The sequence below is a fragment of the Mytilus californianus genome, unplaced genomic scaffold (assembly GCF_021869535.1).
Source record: "Mytilus californianus isolate M0D057914Y unplaced genomic scaffold, xbMytCali1.0.p SCAF_10, whole genome shotgun sequence".
In the NCBI taxonomy this organism is placed as follows: domain Eukaryota; kingdom Metazoa; phylum Mollusca; class Bivalvia; order Mytilida; family Mytilidae; genus Mytilus; species Mytilus californianus.
In genome coordinates this window covers 70,443,281-70,470,845 of record NW_026262582.1, presented here as the reverse complement: position 1 = coordinate 70,470,845, position 27,565 = coordinate 70,443,281, and the positions used below count along the sequence as shown (strand labels likewise).

Below are 27,565 nucleotides of genomic sequence, written 5' to 3'. Positions count from 1 at the left end.
AATCCATAGGAGATTCGGCGTTCTGCCTTACCCCCTATGGATTTTAACAACCCTCTATGGATCTGTAGGGGGTCAGTAGCGAACCATATAACTTATAATAGTCGTCTGCTTCTTGTGTAGGTGGAAGCTGTCTCATTGACGTATACAAATTCTTTTTTTTTATATATATTTTCATAGATAAATCTAAATTGAAAACAACGTTCAAACCTATGATTGCTTTGTATGAAAACCGCATATTTTATACGTGTGTATGCAAAACAAATTTCCTGTTAGAGGGGTCTAAATATAACACAAACAACATTTTCCAAAAGACCAAAAAAGAGAAAAAGTATACTTAAACAAAACGCATTTGACTAGCAGGTCGAACAACTGATGTTCTTTAACCCTGCTGACTGCCAAATAAACGGATCACAAGATGTAACAAAATGGGATCTTTATTATTAATTTAATACCAAACAGAAAACAATAAACTTGCGGAAAAGATGGTATTACGCAAACATAAGGTACAAAAATTTGTACACCATATCCGGATTTCGACAATTAATGTCTATTCAGTGATGTTAGGAATCGAAACAGTATTTGAAAGGCCATATAATTTACCTCAATTTAGGAAAGACTCTTGAATTTTGAAGAGTCGAAATAGAATTTTCTTAGATATATATCATTCTTATTTGTATATTGTCTTTTTTTTTGGTATACGTTTTCTTATTTGCATGTGAGACATTTAATTATTTTTAACTGTTTTTTTTTCAAAGCACTGCCAGTCTTGACGATATATGATAATGAAGACATTAATTAAAGGTTATAATCAAAAGTTTAGAGAAACAGGGAAAGGCTGATTGTGGCAAAACAAATTACACTATAATTCAAACATTTATTAAAGAAATAAACATAAACATTAAACAACAAACAAATACTATTGCATATTCCAAAAAACAGATAAGATAATGACTCTTTTTTTGGTCCCTTCATTCGTAAATCATTTTCTTTTTACAAAACTGCCAAGTGACATACTTCAGATATTCATAAGACATAAGCCTGTCTAGCATCGTTTTATATCATATAAATGAACATACTTCCTTAAATGATTAGATAAAAAATTGAAATGTCATGGGCCTTAATGGGTCTTGTCATACCTCATCCCTTGAGTGATACAATTACAAATGTTTTTCAATATTTGACCTTCGTAAGTTGAGAACGATTAGGAAGTGGCATCATGACAAATATCGACAAAATGGTATTTGTTTAATAAACGAACAATTTCAGTATGGTTTCTACGTATAGCAGCTTGAAGAGGAGACTCATTATCTTTATTTGAGTTTATCAAATATATAAGGATCACTATTATAATCTAATAATAATTTTACAATTTCGGTATGACCACCAGAGGAAGCGACATACAGAGGTGATACATTGTTTTCATCACAAATATTAGCATTACTATTATAATTTAACAATAACTTCACAACCTCAGTTTGACCATAGTATGATGCGACAAACAGAGGTGATTTATTATCTTTATTACATACACTACAAACCAGTTAAAGTCTGAAATGGCCTATATTTGTACTCGACTGTACTGATTTTTACTCGACCAGTCTGAATTGGTCTGAAATTTACTTGATAATACTCGACTGTAGTCTGAACCATACTTAACAGTCTGAACTTGTACTCGACCTTTACTCGACCAGTACTTAACCATTTTATTTTCGTCTGAACCATGCTCGACCTAGTCTGAACCATACTCGACCTAGTCTGAACCATTCTCGACTCAGTCTTAACCAACCTAGACCTAATTTTTGTATCTATCTATTGTATTTTATCAATTTAGGAACTGTTTTTAACAGTTATTTTCCCTGGCTAGAAATTTGAACAACAATTTGAAATTCAAAATGTAACCAATATGGCATTGAAACCAAAATTTCACAATAAACATAATATAAATTCAACACCATATTTATCAACGCTTACTTATATATATCACCTTTAAAATAAAAATAAAACAAGCTGATCAAATAATCTCAAAACTGAATTGTGACTTATATTTTCAATGTTATTCAAATTTTTTTGAATGTTTCAGATATATTATATGGTTACTGGACAATTTTCACCATTTACTTAAGCCTTGTATAGATTTATGGTGTCAGTTGAGTTTAGTTAATAATGCAGTGAACATTTTTTTTTTATTAAAATATATTTAAAATAGTATATAAAGCAACTTAATAAATTTTAAAAATCACACCTTTGTTTTGTAAAACCAAGAATTTAATATAATCATGATAATAGAACTTCCGTAGCAATCCTTGATAACCATTTAAAAAAGGAAATGTGTTCCAAAGTTGCATAAAAAATTTATTTCAATTAAATTTAAATAACTTTTGTCAAAATTAAAGACATGGCATACAAGAAGCACTTTAATAAGGTTTATTTACCTCAGTACATGTGTGGTTTACAGGTAAAAAGAAAGCCCTTTTTTTCTTAAACTCGTGTATTACTTATCTAGTGAATTCAAAAGGCCTTGCGATTTAAGTTTTACAGGATGTTGCAATTTTTAATGAATGTTAATAAGAAATTAATACTCTCTGACCAGGTGTGATCTTTTTAATGAGTTTGCCCAAAGCAGGAGATATTACTTTCTACTTTACCACTAGTCAGAAGAAAAATTTTATCTATTTCTTTAATTTTTTTATCCCTTTTTGATATATATTATATATAATACCCCAAATTATAATAAGAATAGATATATTTCTAATAAAAGGTTAAACAATTTCAGTGATTTTTTGGCTGTTGTTACCTCATTAAAAAGATAATTATATAACTATTGTATGTAACCATGAAACCTATATAGTTTTTCTTTAGGAATTTAGGAAAATTAAGTTAAAAAAAAAAAAAAAAAAACACATGCCAAACAAGAAGCACCTTAATAAGGTTTTATTACCCTCAGTAAAGGTGTGGTTTTTAGTTAAAAGAAAACCTTTTTTTTAACAAAACTCTAAAACTTTAAAATCAATATAATTAAATTATCATATAAGATAATTTAGTTTAACTATCTCTATTTGATAAATTTGAGAATCATGTAAGGATGTAAAAATATGTTTTTATATATATCTTTATTTTATTGTGGCTGTTGTCACGTCAATAAAAAAGAAACTAATTTTAACAGCTAAAATTAAAAAAAAGGATAGGTTTTTTGTTCAAGTATGGTTCAGACTGGTCGAGTATTGTTCAGACCTTTGGTCGAGTATGGTTTAAAATGAAAAAATTGGTCGGGTACAGGTCGAGAATGGGTTAAGACTGTTTCAGACTATTTTCAATGGCAAAGATAAGGGTCAAGTACAAATCAGTACGGTCGAGTATGGTTAAGTAATGTAAGGGGTCGAGTAATGTCGAGTAAAATTCAGACCAATTCAGACTGGTCGAGTAAAAATCAGTACAGTCGAGTACAGATATAGGCCATTTCAGACTTTTACTGGTTTGTAGTGATATGTTAGGATCACTATTATGATCCAACAATAATTTTACAATTCCGGAATGACCACCACAGGAAGCGACCAACAAAGGAGATCTATTATCTTTTTTACAAATATTAGGATCACAATTGTGATCTAACAATAATTTTATAATTTCAATATGATTTTGAAAAGAAGTGTCTTCATTATTCATAAGAATATAAGAATCATCATCTAACAACGATAATTCTACAGCATCAGTATTACAACGAATCGATGCACATGTTACAAACAGAGGAGATTCATTGTCTTTATTACATATATAAGGATCACTTTTATGATCTGACAATAATTTGACAGTATCAGTATTACAGCGATATGATGCACATGCGACAAACAGAGGAGATTTATTGTCTATATTACATATATTAGGATCACCATTATGATCTAACAATAACTTCACGACCATAGAATGACCATAGTATGATGCTACAAACAGAAGAGATTCATTGTCTTTATTACATATATAAGGATCACTTTTATGATCTAACAATAATTTTACAGTATCAATATTACAGCAATATGATGCACAAGCGACAAACAGAGGAGTTTTATTGTCTTTATTATACATATTAGGATCACAATTATGATCTAACAATAATTTTACAATTTCAATATGACCTTGAAATAAAGCGACCAACAAAGTTGTTTTTTTGAGTTTATCCCATATATAAGGATCACTATTATAATTTAAAAATAATTTTACAATTTCGGTATGACCACCAAAGGAAGCAACCAACAGAGGTGATACATTGTCTTCATCACAAATATTAGCATCACTATTATAATCAAACAATAACTTCACAACCTCAGTTTGACCATAGTATGATGCGACAAACAGAGGTGATTTATTATCTTTATTACATTGGTTAGGATCACTATTATGATCCAACAATAATTTTACAATTTCGGAATGATCATCACAGGAAGCGACCAACAAAGGAGATCTATTATCTTTTTTACAAATATTAGGATCATAATTGTGATCTAACAATAATTTTATAATTTCAATATGATTTTGAAAAGAAGTGTCTTCATTATTCATAAGAATATAATAATCATCATCTAACAACGATAATTCTACAGCATCAGTATTACAACGAATTGATGCACATGTTACAAACAGAGGAGATTCATTGTCTTTATTACATATATAAGGATCACTTTTATGATCTGACAATAATTTGACAGTATCAGTATAACAGCGATATGATGCACATGCGACAAACAGAGGAGATTTATTGTCTATATTACATATATTAGGATCACCATTATGATCTAACAATAATTTTACTATTTCAATATTACAGCGATATGATGCACATGCGACACACAGAGGAGATTTATTGTCTTTATTACATATATTAGGATCACTTTTATGATCTAACAATAATTTAACAATTTCAGTACGACCATAAGAGGAAGCGACAAACAGAGGAGATTTATTGTCTTTATTACGGATATTAGCATCACTATCATGATCTAACAATAATTTTACAGTTTCAGTATTACCGACAGAGGAAGCGACGAAAAGAGGAGATTCATTGTCTTTATTACATATATTAGCGTCACTATTATAATATAACAATAACTTCACAACCATAGAATGACCATAGTATGATGCGACAATCATAGGTGATTCGTTGTCTTTATTATATCTATTAGGATCACTTTCATAATTTAACAATAATTTTACAGTATCAGTTTTACAACGATTTGATGAACAAGCTACAAACAGAGGAGATTCATTGTCTTTATAACATGCGTTAGGATCACACTTATGATCTAACAATAGCTTTACAATTTCAATATGACCTTGAAAAAAAGCGGCCATCAGGGGTGTTTTATTGTCTTAATTACATATATGAGGATCACAATTGTAATCTAACAATAGTTTTACAATTTCAGTATGACCGTATAAGGAAGCGACCAACAGAGGAGAACTATTGCCTTTATTACATATATTAGCATCACTATTATGTTCTAAAAATAATTTTACTGTATCAGTTTGACCATAGTATGATGCGATAAACAGAGGAGATTCATTGTCATTATTACATACATTAGGATCACAATTATGCTCTAACAATACTTTTACAGTTTCAATATGACCTTCAAAAAAAGCGGCCAACAGGGGTGATTTATTGTCTTTATTACATATATCAGGATCACAATTGTGATCTATCAATAATTTTACAATTTCTGTATGACCGTAAGAGGAAGCGATTTACAGAGGTGATTTATTGTCTTTATTACAAATATTAACATCACTATTTTGATCTAACAATAAATTGACAACATCAGTTTGACCATAGTATGATGCGATAAACAAAGGAGATTCATTGTCTTTATTACATATATTAGGCTCACAATTATGATCTAACAATAATTTTACAACTTCAGTGTGACCTTGAAAACAAGCGGCAAACAGAGGTGATTTTTTGTCCTTATTACAAATATTAACATCACTATTATAATCTAACAATAATTTTACAACTTCAGTGTGACCTTGAAAACAAGCGGCAAACAGAGGTGATTTCTTGTCTCTATTACAAATATTAGCATCACTATTATGATCTAACAACAATTTTACAGTATCAATATAACCTTTACACGAAGCGGCAAACAAAGGCGATTCATTGTCTCTATTACATAGATTAGGACGACTCCTATGATCTAACAATAATTCAACAATCTGAGTAAATCCCCATCTCGACGCAGTAAAAAGTGGGGATTCATTGTTTACATTACACACATGAGGATCACAATTATAATCAAACAATAATTTTACAATTTCAGTATGACACAGAAATGAAGCAACAAATAGGGGAGATTCTTGGTATTTATTACATTCATCAGGATCGCAATTATTTTCTAACAATAATTTTACAATCTCTGTATGACCGCACTGTAAAGCCGTAAACAGAGAAAATTTAGCACATCCCTTATACATTTGAGTATCACTATTATAACATAACAATAAGTTAACAATCTCAGTATAACCCCAAAACGAAGCAATAGACAGGGGTGAATCATTGTATCTATTATATAAATGAGGAACAGAATTATGATCTAACAATAACTTTAAGATATCAGCTCGACCTCGCCGTGATGTGGCAAACAAAGGCGATTCACTGTATTCATTACATATATTAAGATCGGAATTATGATTCAACAATAACTTGACAATCTCAATATAACCCCTCAGAGATGCCATAAACAGAGGTGACTGATTGTGTTTATTACATACATTGGGATCACAATCATTATCCAACAATAATTTTACAATATTAGTACTACCACTTTGTGAAGCGATAAACAATGGTGATTCTTTCTCTTTGTCACATACATTAGGATCACATTTATGTTGCAACAATATTTTTGCTCTCTCTAAATGACTTTTATGCGTTGCAATATGCAAGGCTGATTGTCCGTCCTGATATAGTATGTTAGGATTATTGTTATTTTCAAGCAGTAATATTACAATCTGAGTGTGATCCTTTAATGCAGCTATGTGGAGAGGTGATTTATAATCATTTTTACAAATATAAGAATCAAAATCGTGTTTTAACAACAATTTTACTATCTCATAATGACCTAGAGATGTAGCCCTACACAAAGGTGATTCGTTGATTTCATAACATATATTAAGATTAAAATTATGTTCTATTATCAATTGTACAATTTCTTTGTTTCCGTCATCTATTGATTTAAATAGCAGCAACACATAATGTTCATCGCACAAATTTGAGGCAGAATTTTGTTCTAAAAGCAATTTTAGTATTCTATAATGACCATTAGAAGCTGCAATTGAAAGCATATTTAAATAAAACTTCATATTGAAATTAGTATGTGACGTACTCATTCGTAAATTTTCGTCGTATGGAAAATAATCAACATTATGATTAAGCAGTAATTCTAAAATTTCATAATAACCCTTCTCAACAGCCATATGCAAAGAAGCCTCGAAACTTGACTGACTGTATTCTTTCTCGTTAAAATTTATTTCTGGTTTATTGGTATACGCTTTCTTCTGTAACAACAATTTAACAATATCTGTGTAACCTTGAGTTGAAGCTATAAGCAAGGGAGAAGCTATCAGCCGATTTTTAGTCGAAAAACCAGTTTGAGCGTTGTGCTCCAATAATAATTTTACAATTTCAGTATAACGTTTACTTGCAGCAATATGAAGTGGTGATACTTTGTACGTTTCACATCGCTCAAAATGAGACTTTTTCCTACTGGCAAGCTCTTTCAGGTATGTTTTAACAGTAAATGGACCGATGGCGCATGGTATTTTTGAAGCTAATGGCTCGGAGTTAATTACACATACGTTTGTGCAAAAGTCAATTTTGTTCGAAGGGAGAGAATACGCAGATAAAGTGGGCCATTTATCATAGATACCGTTTACAGTAATACCAGGATGTACCTTTTCAATGTGATTTAAAAAATTGAAACAAGCATGAACATTTGGATCAGCATATTTTTTTAACAGTAGTTCAACGATACCAGTGTATCCTTTACACGCAGCTTTAAACAGAGCAGTTTCGCCATCCCAATGTATCTGATTTAAATCTATATCTTTTGTCAACAGAATAGATACAATGTCGCAAAAACCGAGATCAATCATAGACATTAACAATGAAAATACCGTTTTAGCTGGTAATGAAACAACTATATCCTTTACAATACGGGTTATGAAATTAAAACGAAATACTGCGTCATTCAAATTTGGATTTGAGAAAACAATTTGTAATAAACCCTGTTCTGTATCTTTTTTCAATCTTTCAAAATTATTTGTTTTCCTTTTCAAGCGCGATTTCCACTACATTTGCATGCTTGATGGTTTCTCTCGGTAAACTTTTAAATACAAAACGATCACGTATGACACATTGGTGTGCTACTTCCAGCATAAAGTCAAACACATGTATACCACAGAAATGCACAAAAATCTCAAATACCTTATCATGGATGTATGTGTATGCAGCGTTTATCTTTTTTTTCAAGTTTTGCAATTTCAACTGAGAACTTTGATTTTACGTTAAAATTATCAGATAGGTCTTCAAGTTTTGCTTTGATCTTTATTTTTTCAATAAATAGATTTTCCTGAATACAGTTATTAAAGACAACAAACAGAAATAACGTTGCAAACGTGATTTGATCAGATGCTGTGAAAAGCAAATACAGCTCATCCTCTACGGCTGGTATCGGATTTGAAAAAAAAATAACTATAAAACCCGAATTATGATTAGAATAATATCAAAAAAGAACTGGAAAAAAGTCAAATTTTGAAAAATATTTGAAGATTTGAGATCTCTTATTTCCTTTTTTGTTAAATATAAACTTGCAATGCATTCCCTTTTATCTTCGGTTAAGCAATAATCGGCTGATATAAAGTCACAACTAAAGTCTGATAAAACATCAATAGTGTTAGCTATTCGGTTTTGAAATATGTGTGTTCTGCACGAAGCTAACAGCTTTGTTTGATTGTAATTTAGAATTTTCTTGATGTCATTGGACATTTCTAACCATTTCATTGCATTATTTTCATCGAATGTAGCTATGCCAAACACATCATCTATCAAAAAAACTTGTTTACAATCTGGATCGTAAAACTGTCTTATATCTTCAGGGTTGTATACAATAATTATGGTATATTCGTGTTTCAAAGCCAATTGCAAGGCAATGTAATGAATTGCAGTAGATTTACCGCATCCCGATGGTCCAACCGCTACTGCTACGTTATGTGTTGCAATTATTTCATTTAATCGTCTTATTGCTCTTGTATCTGCTTCATTTTCTTTTTTCCATTCACCTACTGTGTCTTCGCAAATTTCTATAAAAGAATATATGATAATGTTAGTGTTTAATATAAAGTTACAATCATTCAAGTTAAAATATAGTTATAAAGATTAACGCATGTCCCGCCTTACTTTCGAAAATGATCCTTCCCCAAATGAAAAAAAAAATGGGAACTCTAAAAGTAGAAATCAAAATTTTTACTCGAGCGCAAGAGCCACATGGGTTATCTATTATGATTATAGTATAGTTGTTTTGTAAGTAAATGTTTTGTAAATAGCGGTAACACCTTCTGAAAACTATTAAGTTAATAATCTTTTGACTATTATCAGAAAAAAAGGATTACTTTAACCTTTTATAAAGCTGATTTCCATTTCGCAAAAAAAAAAAACGCAAAAAATATCGCCAGATTCTGTAAGATTTTGACGTTATTCTGGAATACAAATTATGCATTGTGTCGCTAGTAACACCTAACTAAAACCTATCCCTATCTTCAAAACGAAAAACAGTCAGGTCCAAGTACTAGAAAACTCGGCCCAAGGACAACTCGGAAGTCTATAAAATGTAGTTTTGTTTTATTTTATTTCAATTTGAACTAGGACCGTCTATAGAGATCGACGAGTTGGAACGGCTAAAGAGACAAGTCGGGCCAGAACATGGTTGTGTTCATTTGATCGATTCGAAGAAAGATATACATGAATGAACAACTTGAACGCTATACGGAGATAACTAGGACCCGTCATCACAAACTTTGGACCAATCTAAACTAGAAAAACATCAACCCGAAATATGCTAGAATAATTAAACACAAACAAATTTATCGATTTTTATATTGATTAGACCGTTGGCTTTTTATTTCGAATTGTTTTACACTTTTCATGTTGGGGCCCTTTATCCCTTACTGTTCGGTGTGAGCCAAGGCTTCGTGTTGAAGGCCGTACTTTGACCTATAATTGTTAACTTTTTATACATTGTGACTTTGAAAGAGAGTTGTCTCAGTGGCACTCATACCACATCTACTTATTTATTTAGAGCATATATGCGGCAACGACGAGTTTTTTTTTAACGATATTGACTATCCATGAGGGTCTTGCACGATCGGGAGATCAACCGTACAACCACTGAATTGCAGGATCCTGCAGTCAAGAATTAAAGATATTTTTGAGCGTTTAATAAAGATGTGTTACATTACACCATAATGAGACTAAACGTTATTTGTACACATCTTCAGTGTCCTGAGACCTTGTAAGAATATACTTGATTTTACTATAATTGGTACAGATATAGTTAAAAGTATTCATTGCAAATGGCAATAGAGACAAATGTCATTTTTAAATTCGACTGATGATAGAAATATGACATGGAAGTGACCTTAAACTTTTTGCGCAATTTATATTAAAAATGCCAAAATGCGTTCCAACTGATCAGTACAAATTAAAAGTATTTATACAGAGTCTTTAAATCTGAATTGACTTTAGGTTCTTTAAATTTTACTTATAAGCCTCATCAGCCTTGGGTTTTGCATGTTCTTGATAATAAGAAATATAAATATAAAAAATTCCTTTGTGGTTATTGTGAAAGATTGACTCTGCCTTTTAAGTGCTTCCAAAGAAAATAATATAAACGAAAAAGGAGATTTGGGGTGTAGACAGATGTCAATGTCGAATTGTAAGTACAGCGACGGTCGAATTTAAAAAGACGTTATAAAATTGTCAACGTTTACCAGGTTCTATAGGATCTGTGTGTGTATCAGTGCCGGCACAAATCTGATGAGTCAAGCCTTTTTCAACTGGCTTTTCTAGTTTGTTGTTATGTTGAGCTGTTCCATCATTGTTTAATGTTTATGATATGATTAAGCGCGCGCAAACATGTGTAGCCCCCCATTCCGTAAGTGCCTGTTCTAAATCAGTAGGCTGAATTCAGTGGATGTCGCTGCTCGCTACCAATCATATTTGTTTTCGATTATTGTTCTGTGCATTGCTTTATCGTTTGTCATTTTTCATTTCGGGGTCTTTTTAAGCTTATTGTAAAGTATCGGTGTTGATCATTGTTGAGGGGATTACTATGATCTAATGTTTCTTACATTAATTATTTAGTCTCTCGTATATAGTTATCTCTTTGGCAATTATAGAACTTCTTATTATTTTTATATTATGAAGAATTTGCTAAAACAATTTCCTACAAGTTTACTTCAAACATAGAAAATTTTTTCAGAGAAAAGATGAAATTATGTTTCCCTATAGATTCAATGAAATCGTTAAAACATTACACTGAATGAGTAAAAAAAAATCTCAATGAGGTCTCGTTTTCATTATTCTACTACAGTTTGCAGAGTTCGGCTTTGTAGAGTAAGATGGGATTTTACTCATGGTACAATAAATTATATGTGGTAAAAAAAAAATTTTGTATGCTATTCATTTTAACTTTCCAAGCATGAGTTGTAGAACGTTTGTTGATGAAAGACTGTAGAAATAAAACTTGAATTCCATTGCGTTATTTTGCATTTGGAACAAGATAAAAATTTGAGCATGCATTATTATTGGACCAAATTACCTTTATAATTTTACAAAAAATAAATTAATTTTCGACAGATCAGACCAGGTTGGGACAGTAGCTGAAAACATTGAGCAAAGCATTTCCCTCGTATAAAATGATTTTCAGATCTCAATCCAATGGTCATACTTTAAAAACTATCATTGAAATTGCACGATTAAATAATGTCATATATATACGAATATATAAAAACATGAACGGTACTTATTTTACTGCACCAGCTGCGCATTTCGACAGCCAGTGTCTCATCGTTGATGGTTCAGGCCGAGATATTTAAAAGTCAAAAACATAATGCAAACGTTTAACAGCTAAAAAATAAAAATGACCAAAAGTAAAGCCAATTCCGAACAAGGAATTAGAGCTTTGCAAGAGGAGATATCAAGGCGTATCAAATTGTTACAACGGTATACCATTTTTTAAAACTTTTAGAATTTTTCGAAATATTAAAGATTTTCTACCCCAGCAATAGATTAACTTAGCTGTATTAGGCAAAAAAATGTCGGAATTTTGGGAAACCTATGATCATCAACTTCGTACTTTATTTTGCCTTTTCAATAACTTTTTATTTTATCGTCACTGATTAGTTTTTTGGAGACAAAACGCGCGTCTGGTGTATCAAATTTTTAACTCTGGTATCTATGATTGTATTGAGTGTATTCCTAATATTCAGAGGTTTTGATCATAACCTTATGATTTAGTATTTAGTTTTATCTGAAACGTTTGGTAATGGTTTGATAGAAATACTTATTACAAAGCAGTAATTGAAAAAACTTACTCCTCAAACCCTTTGGGACGGGTTTAAATTTCTACTTCTGTTCTTTAGCTCCGTGATAATTTCCTTATCATTGGCATCCAGATGACGTTCTTTCAAATGATTGCAAAGTTCGACAAATCTAGTGCCACCAAGTCTTATAATTGCCTTGAATGATAAATAACAACTTAAAAACTGAATTTTTCATAGAGTGTACCAACAGTAAATTTTCTTATAATTGCGGCTAGCCTCGTATGGCTTATGCTTTACAAACTGAACCAAATGTGCATCTAATCTCGTTTCTGGTTAAAAACATAAAGTTGTTGAATATTCTGTAACCTTGTAGAATCTGTTTGATAATGGTTGTTTTTCTCAGTTGAAAACAAATGTCAATCCAGACGGATTCATAATTATAAATAAAGGAAACAGTAGTTTATATTTTACATTTCCCTATTATGTCTGTTTGTTTTGCTCACACATCGTTGTCAATATAATGTCATACAAGTGAGAGGTTTAGCTAGCTATAAAACCAGGTTCAATTCGCCATTGTCTACATAAGAAAATGCCTGTACTAAGTCAGGAATATGACAGTTGTTATCCATTCGTTTGATGCGTTTGAGCTTTTGATTTCGCCATTTGATTAGGGACTTTCCGTTTTGAATTTTTCTCGGAGTTCAATATTTTTGTGATTTTACTTTTTACCAATGTTCAATCGATTAATTGATTAAGAAAATCATTTTAACATTGCAGCATACAAAAACTGAGGGACCTGATAAATTAGCAAAACAAGGTGCAGGTACAGGGTAAGAGTATATATGTATGAATAACTAGACATGCGAATCAACACTCAGTTAATATGCAACAATCTAGGGACATCATCTGAAAATCAACGATTTTACATTTATTCTGGTCTTTTGATAGGACTGCAAAAAGCATTTCGCCGGTGGGAAGAGACGCAGACTTATGGTTTTCGTCGGTCAATTTGCTGACCGTAAAACTAATTGTAGTGTCGATTTCTCAAAACACAGTCGGAGATTTTTTTGTTGTGTAAGGAGTACGTACCCCTGCTAATGCAATCCGTATAATCTGAACATGTACGGCTGAAACGTATCAATTTAGAGATGTACATGCCATACGATGGGACGGAGTGTATGTTACAGCAGGGAAATGGTAAGTTGACGATGATTCAGTTCAAAGCATAATGTTTATCATAGATTCTAGCTTAAAAACCGGCATTTGTATAATAATCCAGGAAGAGATCAGGATATAAAATCTAATTTCATGAGAATGTATTTTATGGCAAATTAACTGGGATATATGACATGCAAGGATTCACTTATTGTGGGTTGTTACGCTTTATGATATCATTAAAATATATGATAACAACATTTAAGAAACTTTGCAAGAAGCTTGTTTATTTAAGGATTTTGTTAGAAAATTCTGTTTCATATGAGTAGAAAAGAGTAGCTATGCGCAATAAGTTCATATATATAACAAAAGAATATAACATCTACACACGCTTAAAACACATGTCTTTTGTCTATTTCTAGATTCGCCTTACATGACAAGGTAACACTACGACTATTGAAGTTATATTTTTATAGCGGATGTGATCGTGTGGTTTGATCGCTGGACGTGAGGCTAAGCGATTGGTGCTGTAGTGTATCAAAGGTGTGAGTTCGAATCCCGTTCAGGGAAAAAAAACAATTGTCAGCATAAAAATCTAACTCTAAACTGTTGAGTTAAATTTTCAGACTTATATGTTTATATATTATGGATAACAAATGTGTCGAGTGATTTGATTGCGACAGCACACAAATATTTGAGTATGTATTTACTCAGAAAACTGACGGGGTATATACGACTTTTTTTTTAACGTAATTGGAACCTCAACAACATCATCATAACGATTGATACTATGCGACGCTATGAAACACTTTAAAACAGTAATTTTAAGTATTTAGAGCGTAAATTTCGTGATTTTAAATTAAAACGTATTATTGGCGGATGCGCGTCATTATTTTCTCTCTGTGACCCTCTGACATTCTTTAAGTGTTCTGTATAGCTTTAGACTACGTCACATAATAACAGGTGTTATGATGACGTTGTTTTGGCTCCAATTGGGGGTAAAAACGTCGTATATATCCCGGCAGTTTCATGAATATATACTGACATCTCTTTTTTGTTATCCAATCACAAAACTCGACACATTTGTAATCCGTAATATAATGCTACATTCCCGGCAAAGTGTTTTTACCATTTCGCCTACGGCTGGAGGAATATAAACCCTTAGCCGGGAATGTAACATTATATACCCTGAATGAGACATATGATATATAGGAAAGAAGAAACGTCACATGCACAGCTTTATATATTTATGAAAAAAACCCAATGAAAGTGAGTTAAAACATTGTCAGTTGTACAGCGATTTTCATCCATCTGAAGGGACTTTTCAAGATTTAGGCGGTTTTTTAATAACGTTGGTCGTTAACGTTGTTGAAAAGGTTTTATTACGTTATGTCATTGTTAATGTTTTACTTTTTGTTTAGCATTTAACGTCGGCTTAAATGTTTTAATACAATATTCTTCCATCACTTTCCGGAATGCACCACCTGTTCTATTGCAATTATAGAAATGTATTATTTTACATTTTTCTTCTCCACATCGATCCAAATGTTCATTTAATGGAATTTTCCGATATTGTGGATGTTTGATTTGTTCTTTGTGGACACGTGTTACCGGTTTGCCCTATATATATATTTTTTGGCAATTCACAAAAGTTTAGCAATAAATCAAATTGAATGACTTAAATGTAATGTTTGCATTTTTATAGAAGGTATACTTTAAGTATTATTTATTTAGAGACCGGTAATATGAAACGTTTTCGAAATGGAAAACCTTCTACATGAATGCATACATGACATGTAAGTCATCCAGTTTGATATTGTTTGTTGAAATATACGTCCGCCGAACGTTATAAATTACGTAACTGTTTCAACTTCATTTGTATATTATTTTACGTTATTACCTTACCTGAGTTATTTCTTTCAACCACTCATTAACAATTGAATATGACAAAGTACCATCATCGCTGTGCATGATATTGTTTCTGTAGTATCTAAGCCTTGATAGATTTTGATCTATAGGAAACGGTAGATTATCGCCTACCTCTATGTCAATTACATGTTTCATCAGACATATCATTAATGTCAGATCATAAAACTCGGAAGAGGTATTTCCTAAAATAATTTGATAACTTCAATCATATAGTGACATCAAAGAATGTTTATACTATGTAACCAACGAAATAAGAAGCAATGAAAACATGAAGTAGTTGATGCATTTTCGAATTAAGTTTGAAATAATTAAAAAAAAAAAGAATATAATTTAGTGTCGGTTATCTTTCGTTAGCAGTTCTCGTCCTGTTGGCGTAGAACTGTTTGTTATTTTGATCCTTTATGATTTATTCATTTAATGTGTCATTTGTTTGCAAAATCAACATATCTTTTACCATGCCGGATTAGAGTTTGTTGTCACCCTTGAACAATCACTTTTACTTTAAGTTCTTTGGTTTTATTTTAAATCATTTCAAAATGGGCATGATGGGTAATACATTTTAATTTTCATAATTTGTCTGTAAAAGACATATATTTATATGTAGACAGAAATTGAATCATATGTTTTGAAGTATTTAGAAATACTATTACTTGCATTAAGAACCTTTGATATTTTTTAATAGTTATTTGCTAGCATTATTTAATTAAGAATGATAAAAACGATTATATAAATTAATAGTATGTAGTTTACATGTGTCAAATAAATATATTTAAGCATGGTGTTGTCGATGTTTGTGTTATTTTTATTTATATGGTATGATAGGAATTTTGTTGTACAAATCAAAAGTATAATTTCATATCATAAACAGCTTTGTGCGTAACTTTTATTTGCCGTAATGGTAAACAAAAGAAATGCTTAATTTCTTCTTACAATCAAACATGCGTATTCATATAAATGAAACTTACATTCAAGCTCTAAGCTGTAAGTAAACGAAGCTGGTTAAATTTGGTTTTCGTTTTTATTGTTCAATATAGTATATTATTTTTATCTGCTTACCTGTCACTGGAAATAACAAATCCCATTGCGTTTGGTTTATTATTCTCTTTCTTTTCTGGGGTTCTAAGATGTTTAATCTGTTTTTACTTAAAACTGATTTTAATCCACCAGGATGAAATTCGTTGATAAATTGTATCCGGATAGTAGAAGGTGCAACTCTTTTTAAAAGGTTAGCAATACGTAGATAGTTTTCTGCTTCTTCTGGTATCACCGTAGCTGGTCTGCCACTAGAGGTTGCAATTCTGTAAATATAGACAATGCAATTTCCCATAGGAACTCCCTTTGCGGCTAAAACTGTAACACTTTTACTATGAAGTTTCGTGAAAAATAATATCCTAGAACGGAAAGTTTATATGCACTACTATTTTATTCAAAGGTCAAAATATAGGGCTGTGCGGCATATTTTCAACATTTATATGCCCTGAACTTCTAAGAGTTTAAACTTATACTAAAATTCTATACTACCCTTACCTCCATTTTTGGACCTCCTAAGAATTAAAATTTAGGCGCTACCATGTTTTTCTATACTGGATACATTCCCAAGTGATGTCTCTATGAAATGAAACACAGAGATCATAAATGGGAACCAGTACGTTAACAAATTAACATATCTATGAATATTATATATCTCCCCAAAAGAGGCGTGGTTTGAGAAACAGCTGTATTTACAAAGTGCAACCCAAACAAACATTTATTCAAATAGAAAACTCTCTAAAAACACTTTTTCTCACAACAATACTTATTTATCAGAATTATAGCCTTACAGAAATCACTGCATATACTCTAAGTTTCCTTTTACAGTACCATTTATACCCCTACCACTGTTTTAATTTTTTAAAGAATTTGAAAACAAGACTTTAATTACTGCCAGCTTACCCTATGTGTATGTTTTCTGACATGAACTGTCTAAAACCTGTCTGAAACTATTCTGATAACAAATTGAAAGCATTTTAAAATACTATAAATGTAATGTTTAGTAGTTAATCATTCCAACATTCAAGATTATACAAAGTATCCAATCCTGCCTGTGTCTCCAGTCCACAACTTACTGTATGCCTATTTGTCAATGAAAGTTCACAATTTCTGCCTCAAATGGTCAGTTTAGAATTCATGTTACAACAGTATCATCCCTAACCATATATCTAACATAAGTTAGTTAATATATGAACTAGAAGTGTTTAAACAAAGCCATATTTGCAAAAGTTGTATTTATGAAGATATCAGTCTGGTGCATAAATTCATTAAAAGTTTGATAGAAATGACTGCTTACATCTGATTTTTGCATAACTTCCTAGCACAGTTATTGTTTTCTTTACAAAAGACCTTTAAAATAATAAAATCCTAGCATTTAGAAGTTAAATTATCTGTTTTATGAACCAGGGGGAGGCATTTTTCTCAGTTTTTTGCCCCTGGGGCCTCACATTTCCTAATTTTTTTCCCTGTTTCTAGAGATGTGGAATATTTGGTACATATTTAGGATAGAACACACTATTGTAAGTTTTATTGGGGTCTTATTGTAATTCTAGCTTGTACTTTTTATGCCGCAGTCACAAAAAGCACATTTAGGTGTTACGGCTTACTTTTGGGTTATCGATAGGACAAAAACACCCCACCAAAAATATTTAAGAAGGATCAATGGGTTGCAATGACTGCGAAGAGTAAATATAAGCACTTCTAAACAATTTAAATTACAAATAGGCATATATTATGAATTTATTTTTAATTCAGGTCTTTAAGTAAACAATGCGTACTGTAAACTGTGAATTTATGCTGACTCATCATAGTTTAGGCCCAGGATTTTCTCAATCTTCATGAAATATTTATAAAACTTCATATTTGAGTTAAATTCTTCAAAATCTCTGAGATAAACAAGATTTTGTGAAATTATGTATGTTCTAATTTTTAACCCTATATAGGAAAACAACTCTGTCATTTCGTGCTGAATAAATAGATTAAACTATTAATTATTTTCCAATTATGAATTTATTATGTAGCCGTTCCAATTAGTTAGACTCTTACTTCACGATAGATACTTGGAATTATATGTTCGTAATGCGTTGTGTTTATACACTTACAAACTTATAGCCAAGCAATACTAATCGATTCGTTTTAGAAGAAAGGCAATTATGACTTATGTATAAGTTAAATAATTACACCATTACTAACACAATTCTATATTATTATTCTTGTAATGGTTAGAAAATACATAAAGTAACACCATTACAAACTCAATCCCAATTTTTATTCTATTTTTAGAAATTTACCTTTGACGTCACTTTTTGTGGCGTTGATACATTCATGTGACGCACAGTTCATAATTTTAGTTCATAATTTTATTGCGGTGAACTGGAGTACTGTCGTAAATTAATGGAAGTTTGTCCGTTGTTATTCTGTGGATTACATGTTGTAATGTAGTATTATGTTATTTATTTATGTATTTCTCTGTCCTGAGTGTTCTTGCGTTTATTTGTACTGTATTCCTGTCATGTAATGTTGTCATGTTAGCGGTATTTTTAACATTGCCATATAAGCGGGAGGTTTTGCAAGCTATAAAACCAGGTTCAACCCACCATTTTTTCTAAAAATGTCCTGTAACAAGATTAGTCAGGAATATGCCAGTTGTTATCAAATAGACCGTTTCTATGTATGTTGGCGTTTTTTTGTAGCAGTTCAGTGTATCTGATGTTCCGTTGTTTTCCTCTTATAGTTGATGTGTTTTCTTCGGTTTTATAGTTTCCTCAATCGCTTAAAATCAGTGTAGATGTGAGCACAGACGAATTGTTCCAAATACAATTATCATACATTTGAGGTAACAGTAGTTTAGCAATGTTCAAATCTCATATATCCATACGTTATGCAAAAATGACAGCTAAAACCAAAATCTGAAGGCATCGTATTATATCCTAAACGAGGGAATATGGGTAAACCGACAAATTGAACATCTCAGTCTGAAAGTGACACATTCGAGAAAGGGCATTATTGATAACTCATAGTTCAGACGGCTACTTTGATAAAAATATTTTAGACCGCAATGAAATGTCTCTGTTGAGTTTAGACGTTGTTGTATATTGTTTAACGAAAAGAAATAGTCATTTTTTTTTATAACGAAAACAATTGTTGTTAAACGTTTTGACATTGTTTGAAAAAATAAGATCAACATTTTAAAACATTCGAAGAACTCTTATGCATTTTTAAAGATCAAAATCTGGTTGACAGCTCTGCTGGAGGACATATCTTCTTTTAACAAAGGCACAAGGTGACTGTGGAAAGATCCAACCGACCATGCAATATAAAAATATGGAGATTTGGTATGATTGCCAATGAAACAACTAACCACCTCAATTCAGATGAAGTTGATGTAAGCAATGATAGGCAACCATACGGCCTTCAACAATGAGAAAAACTAATACGGTATAGTCGGCTATAAAAGGCCTAAACTGAGAAAAGATAGCCTAATTTATAATAGAACAATTTACGAAAAACAAACATGACAGATATGAACTAACGACAACCACTGAACTACAGGCTCTTGACTTGGGACAGCACATAATGAACGTGGCATAGTTAAACGTGTTTGTGAGCGCTCAACCCATCTTAAACCTGGGACAGTGGTGGTACAGCACAACATAAGAACAAACTATAAAAATCAATTGAAAAGGCCTTAACTCATCAGATGGATACAAAGCAGATTGCTATGAATATACATACAAATGTCTGTAAGACACATAAAAAACCAAGGAAAACATATCAACATCATCCGTTTGACATTATTATTGCATTATAGGCAAATATAACAAATCATTATCAATAATTAATACCAATTTATCTATGATAAAGAAACGTTTTTATATGCAAAGATATGAACTGTTATCTTATTAAACTGGCTATCAGGTATTCATTTGTGTATGCTCATTCAATTATTTCTTTTAAATTCTTCAATGTTGAGTTGCAACAAGTATTTTACAATATGTGTCAATATATTTTTCTAACAAAGAAATGTTTTACATTGTAAGATTATCAAACCACTTAAATCTCTATATTGTAAAACAAAATAAGATTGGGTTTTGTGTTCAATAAGTGAACCATTGTTCCATAATGTAAAAAGAACAATATTCAACAATTTAAACTTTTGAAATTGAATAAAGTTTATAAGATATCTCAAAGTATGAAATTATTTGATCTTTTAAAGGACAAGGGGCGAAAAGGTCTTTTCTAGCCTATACTTTTACCAAAATTTGCTATTTTGAAATATTAACTTATGTCTGTTTTTGAGTTGAGGGAATGCAAATGACATTAAATTAAATATAGATTTGACGTATAATGGTAAAAGCCATTTACTTCGTTTTCGTGACATGTATATATTTATTTATCCTGCAATTGGGTGTCTTATCATACATTAACAGCCCAACAGATATCGCTAGCCTGTATCTGTATACTATACAGATATCGCTTTAAAGCTCCGCCCACTGCCGGACTACGTTTGTGTACTGCTGTTGACGAGAGTTGTATGAACCTCCGTAACCTCAGAATGTGTCCAATGAGGTATTGCTTGAACTTGTGTGAACTATCGATTTATTTAGGTTCTGTTTTTTTTCAAGCATTTGTTTAGAGCAATATGAAATAAACCCATTTTCTGTTAACAGAAAACCATGAACAGCGGGATCAACTTCATTTTCTACGGCGCCAATCTTAAAATTCATAACTGGAATGTGTACATTTTTGCGCCTGTCCCAAGTCAGGAGCCTCTAGCCTTTTTTAGTCTTGTATTATTTTTAATTTTAGTTTCTTGTGTACAATTTGGAGTTTAGTATGGCGTTCATTATCACTGAACTAGTATATATATTTGTTTAGGGGCCAGCTGAAGGACGCCTCCGGGTGCGGGAATTTCTCGCTGCATTGAAGACCTGTTGGTGGCCTTCTGCTGTTGTCTGTTCTGTGGTCGGGTTGTTGTCTCTTTGACACATTCCCCATTTCCATTCTCAATTTTATGTGTAACACACATAATCAACCATGTAACAACGTCAATTTCAGCTAGTTCAGTGAATGTCACGTTCAGTTCAAAATTCTGAAGCGTAGGACAAATCATACACTTTTATTTGAAATTGGACAATGTTTTGTTATTTGCTTTTACTGTTGAAATTAGTTGTTATGTTACAATAAATAATTATGTACTTTGAGCGATGTATTATTATTGACCATGCTAGATTCTTTACGGCGTACCCATCAGAATGTGTGAATTTTATGTTATATTAATACGCATCAAAGTTAAAATAAACAGAAACTAATATATTTTAAATCGAAAATAAATGCAATAAATGTGAGTTTTTCTGTCTTTCAAAGCAAAAACAATGTACAAAATCAATTGCAGGATAAAGACAATAACTGTTGAGTGTCTTTAAATATCAGCTGTATTTGTACTCGGCTCGAAACAGGAGTAAAAGTTTCGTACAAATACAGCTGATATTTAAAGACACTAAACAGTTATTGTCTATATATTATCCATCCGAAAAGTTTAAGAACGCCATCACGAATTGGTTGAGCAGTTAGGAATGTATGTTTCGCAGATGAAGACAGATATTGTCCAATTTTATCCTCGAATGTGACCTACCGAACAAGATTTATCATCGGATTCGTACTTATATAAGCAACACGACGGATGCTACATGTGGAACATGATTTTCTTCCCCTTCCGGAACAAATGAGACCAACCTCGGTTTTTGGTGGGGTTTGTTTTGCTCTGTTTTTAATTTTCTATGTTATGTTTTGTTTACTGATATTTTTTGCCATTGCATTGTTAGTGTGTTTTCTACTTGTGCGTTTGACTACTATTTTATCTGTCCATATATAAAGGCAATAGTAATATACCACTGTTCAATAGTCATAAATCGATTTAACTGAAACAAATCCGGGTCACAAACCAAAACTGAGGGAAACACATCAACTATAAGAGGAAACAAAACCATATAAACATCATACCAAAATATAATACAATAACGAACACAAAGGTCAAATCCAAAAAAAGGGAAAGCTCATACAAAAAGACAAATGAAACGTTCTTCTATATCTGACAACGAAACAACTGGTATTTTCCTGAATTGTTAAATGCATTACGGAATAAAACGATGGGTTAAACCAGTTACCCAAACCTCCTACTTGGATGAAGTTGACTACAGTTTCATAAAAACAATGTGAGCAACCCAACCAGGCAAAGTTTATTTACGTGACACTAATTTATATATAGCAGCAAAATTAGATTATAAGAAAAAAAATAATTAATCGCCAAGGGCTGCACATAAATCTAGAAAAGACGCCAACAAAAAGTGTTTGTAATCGATAGCAAATATATTAGTATTATAGTATATTTTATATATATGTTTGACATACACAAACTCTTTAGTTAATGGTCAAAAGTAGCTAATAAAAACAAGGGTACACGACATTCAAGGTTATCTAAAAGGAAAACTACAAAAGTACATAGGATCTATAACTCACGACCATTTTGTATTATTTTTGAAGTTGACACTTAATATATACCTATAGGATCTTAGTACCTTCCAATGAACTCCGTGAGAAATGCAGAAACGTTTTATTTTTACAAAATACTGGCTCATTCGCCTTTTCTGAGACACCGATGACGTTTTACGAAGACTGATTAGCAGCTGAAACATCTTAAATATCGTATGAATTGAGAAATTCATACTCCATAAGTGGATGAAGTCAGTATGTTGCTGATAAGATGGGAAAAAATATGATTGCAAAATGAAAATCGTCTCATTTGTCTTATACTGTGGTATTAAGACGACCAATGGAGTAATAATTAATGTATTTATCTAAAAAAAAAAAAAAACATCAAAATAGGGGGAAAAAGCTGTGTCTGTGGTTTCTTTAAAATCGTGTTCTGGATGTTAAATTAATGGAATCCATTAGTAAGAAAAGTTTGGATTGTTAATGAAGTGAACATCATGACTATAATTGAATGGTCGTTTGGTAAATCTGAATGCAAATACATTTGCTGAAACTCGTTTATAGCCTTCTTCTCTAAAGAGAAAGGTAAATATGCCAGATATACCTACTGAAGGTGTGATGTGATGATTGAAGCTGTTAATTTTCTCCTTGATAATATTTATGTTCGTTTCGGCAACAAAGTTATTCGACAGGTTTTATGTATTCTTATGGGCACTAATTGCGCCCCTTTAATAGCAGACTTGTTTGTACTAGTACTGTTACGAATCACAGTTTATAACCAAACTCAGGACAATTTTTCGTTCCCTATTGATAATTTTCCTTTTTTGGATGGTGATGTTCCTTTGGCACCATCTTACGGTATTTATATTTCACAACTCGTTCGCTATGCCCGTGTCTGTTGTGACGTTTTATATTTTGATGAACGTAATCTATGTAATACTGGTAAATTATTAAGTCAGGGATTTCGTTACCACAAATTACTTAAAACCTTTACTAAATTCTTCCATGGATATAAAGATTTGGTTTTGAAGTTTGGTTGTACCTGTAGAAAACTTATTTCAAACGGGATAGCACATCCTCATTTTTACGGAGATGTTTTTTACCGTGCCCGGAAAGTGAGAAACAATCCTGGTAAACTTATCGATCCTTTAGATAAACTTATTCTAAAAGGTTACCAATTCAACACTGTCATAAGATCTTTAGATATTGTTTTTATTGGTATTAATATTGATTATCAGTAAATTAAAAGCAAACTACATATTATTGTTATATACATATGCACTTTCATGGATCTACAATCTGTCGATACCTGTATCTTGTCATTGCACAAGGTCGTGTTTTTCTCTGACTGTTTATGACGTCATTGTTAGTTTAGTCTTAGATGCATGATTTTTTGTTATTGGCTTTGAAATAGCTGTCAGTAACTTCGAGTACTCTCAGATCTGTACTTAGTGTCTTTTTGTTGTTGGGATGTACAAGTACCCGGCCACGTCCACTCTGTGTTTTTGTTAGATATATTTCTATTTGTATCCAATTGATGAGTTAAGCCTTTTTCAACTGATTTTTATAGTTCGTTCTTATGTTATATTGTTACACCACTGTCCCAGATTAGGGGGAGGGTTGGGATCCATCTAACATGTTTAACCCCGCCACATTCTGTATGTATGTGCCTGTCCCAAGTCAGGAGCCTGTAATTCAGTGGTTGTCGTTTGTTGTTGTGTTACATATTTGTTTTTCGTTCATTTTTTTGTACATTAATTAAGCCATTAGTTTTCGCGTTTGAATTATTTTACATTTGTCATTTCGGTGCCTTTTATAGCTGACTATGCGGTATGGGCTTTGCTCATTGTTGAAGGCCGTACGGTGGCCTATAGTTGTTAATTTCTGTGTCATTTGGTCTCTTGTAAAGAGTTGTCTCATTAGCAATCATATCACATATTCTTTTTTATATATATGAGTGTAAAATTAAACGATATAGCTGTGTCTAATTGAATCTGACTTAATATTAAGAGAATTAGAAAAAAGAACAGGTCTGCAGGACATGCACATATTTGGTTCCCGTAGGAATGCAGACAACCTGCCGGAAAATTCAACCATCAAATTCAACAAATATAAAATAGAGTATGGAAATGGGGAATGTGTCAAAGAGAATACAACCCGACTAAAGAGGAGAAAACAGCCCAAGGCCACCAATGGGTCTATAACACAGCGAAAATATCCCGCACACGGAGGCGGGTTTCAGCTGGCCCCTAAACAAAAATGTGTACTAGTTCAGTGAAAATGTCCAAAACATATAGATGAACTAAAATAAAAAAAAAAACATTCAAGACTAAAGGACAGAGGCTCCTGACTTAGGACAGGCGCAAAAATTCCTGTAATTGTATATGGAATGGAGCCTGGACACTTTATTCAAAAGCTTTTAATGTAGACAAACTTACTAGAATATTGGTAACATAAAAAAATCAGATTAATGCATAAAATAAAATAACAAAAATACCAAATTCCAAGGAAAATTCATAGCGGAAAGTCACTTATCAAATGGCCAAATCTAAAGCTCAAACAGATCAAACGAATGGAAAACAGTAAACTGTTGTCATATTACTGCCTTGATACAAACATTTCCTTATGCAGAAAATGGTGGATAAAACATGTTTTTAAAGCTAGCTAAACCCCTCACTTGTATGACAATTCCATAAAATTCCATTATTTTGACAACTATTTGTGAACAAGACAGACATAATAGGTAGACATGTCCAAAATTGGGGTACAGAAGTCAACAGTGTCTTAAAATCTTAATCCCTATAAACACAAACAACTATGTCAACAACATAAAACAAAATAACATAATTATGTCGAAATTGGTGAATTATACCTGGTTTTATAGCATACCCTTTTCTATTGTGGTCCGGTTATCGAGAGATGCCCTTATCAAGATAATGCGCTAGCCATGGCTTTGATATGAGTCGATGGATGATAACCGAGTCAATATGAATTAGACCATGTATTAATTTTTTATTCATATACTTGCGATTCTAGATTCTATGTTATTAGAACACAAACAATTCTACCTGTATATTTTGATTCCGATGACCACACCTATATGGGTAAACAATTTCTGTTTGCACGTTGACGTTTATTTGAAATTTGTCTTTTTAGTAAAACCGCTAACAGACTAAAATCTGTTATACCTCATTTGGTCTCTGGTGGATGGTTGTCTCATTGGCAATCATACTACATCTTCTTATTTTCATAAATATCAATATATGTTAATAAAAAAAGACAGATACTCTTACGCAAATCAGAAAATAAATAAGTTTTATACCGTGAGGAAGGAATTCATAATTTTTGAAAATAAAAAATACCTTTATGTTGAAATGTGTATATGTTGCAGTAAAATGGGAACAGTTTATGATAAATATTGATGCTACTAAAACAATACCATGCTATCGAAAGATTATGTATCTGCATATCTTAATTGGGTTTTTTTTTTGAAATTGTTATTGTTTTATAAGTATGGCTTGAAAACGAAGAAAATATTGGTTCTGATGTGTGTAGCTTAAGAGACAATAGTCATTTAAAAAAAGATTGGGTGCTAAATACCAAGATATACAAAACAAATGTATCTCAATCATTTTGAAAATTCTTCATAGAAATTGAAAAAATTTTGGTACATGTATTTTTCCTATACTGTTAGAATCTGACATATGATAACAGTAAAACAATAGAGATGAAAAAAGTATTAGAATGTATAATCAAAATAGTTTTATTAAGAAATTGCCTTATATTGTGTACATTGAAAAAAGATGAATCTGTAGACAACATGAAGGAACACACATGTGTTTGCGAATTTACTGAATAATGAAAAGAACCACAGTACCGAGTAAATCGAGAAGTTTTTCAATTCGAATTTGTTACACTTTTGATTTTTCCATGGTCGATGATTTTTTTCCCAGTAACCTTACATTTGCAATATACTTTTTATAATATAGATTACAGTTACACATTGGAAATCCGTTTTTAGATTTGTGTTATTTTTTATCACACAGTTCACGAAAAAAAATCACTTAAATTTATTTACAAGTTTAACTCAAAGATATAAATTTTTCGTCTTATATTTCGAACAAAAAAAGTTTTTCTTACTACGTTTAGAGTAAATATTAGAGATAAAGTATGGTATTCAATTTATCCGAAACATTTGTTTATCATATACGATAGAATTGAACAATAAAAGCAAATCGTAGGATATAACCTACCTTTTTGTATCTCTAATGTAAATCCAATGTATGTTTTCGTCCCTAGAACATGTGAAATACATAAATTCACCAGTAGATTCAACTTTTAAATATCGAATGGAATGAGTCTCAATCGATTGAAA

General features: G+C 31.6%; 1 protein-coding gene across 7 annotated transcripts; it reads right to left on the bottom strand.

The window, feature by feature from the left end:
* Positions 1 to 860: 860 nt before the first annotated feature.
* On the bottom strand, positions 861 to 27,565 carry LOC127718449 (ankyrin-1-like). 7 transcript variants are annotated; one of them, XM_052224476.1, is made up of 6 exons: positions 27,444 to 27,546; positions 17,197 to 17,277; positions 16,726 to 16,967; positions 15,646 to 15,851; positions 12,637 to 12,780; positions 861 to 9,345 (listed from the first exon to the last, which is right to left on the bottom strand). In XM_052224476.1, the coding sequence occupies exon 6, from the start codon at positions 8,143 to 8,145 to the stop codon at positions 5,737 to 5,739; it is 2,409 nt and encodes an 802-aa protein (XP_052080436.1). In that variant the 5' UTR covers positions 8,146 to 9,345; positions 12,637 to 12,780; positions 15,646 to 15,851; positions 16,726 to 16,967; positions 17,197 to 17,277; positions 27,444 to 27,546; the 3' UTR covers positions 861 to 5,736. The 7 variants fall into 6 exon arrangements, with proteins under 7 accessions (XP_052080436.1, XP_052080435.1, XP_052080437.1 ...); XM_052224475.1 differs by having other exon boundaries at positions 17,197 to 18,664; positions 27,444 to 27,535; XM_052224474.1 differs by having other exon boundaries at positions 16,726 to 18,664; positions 27,444 to 27,535.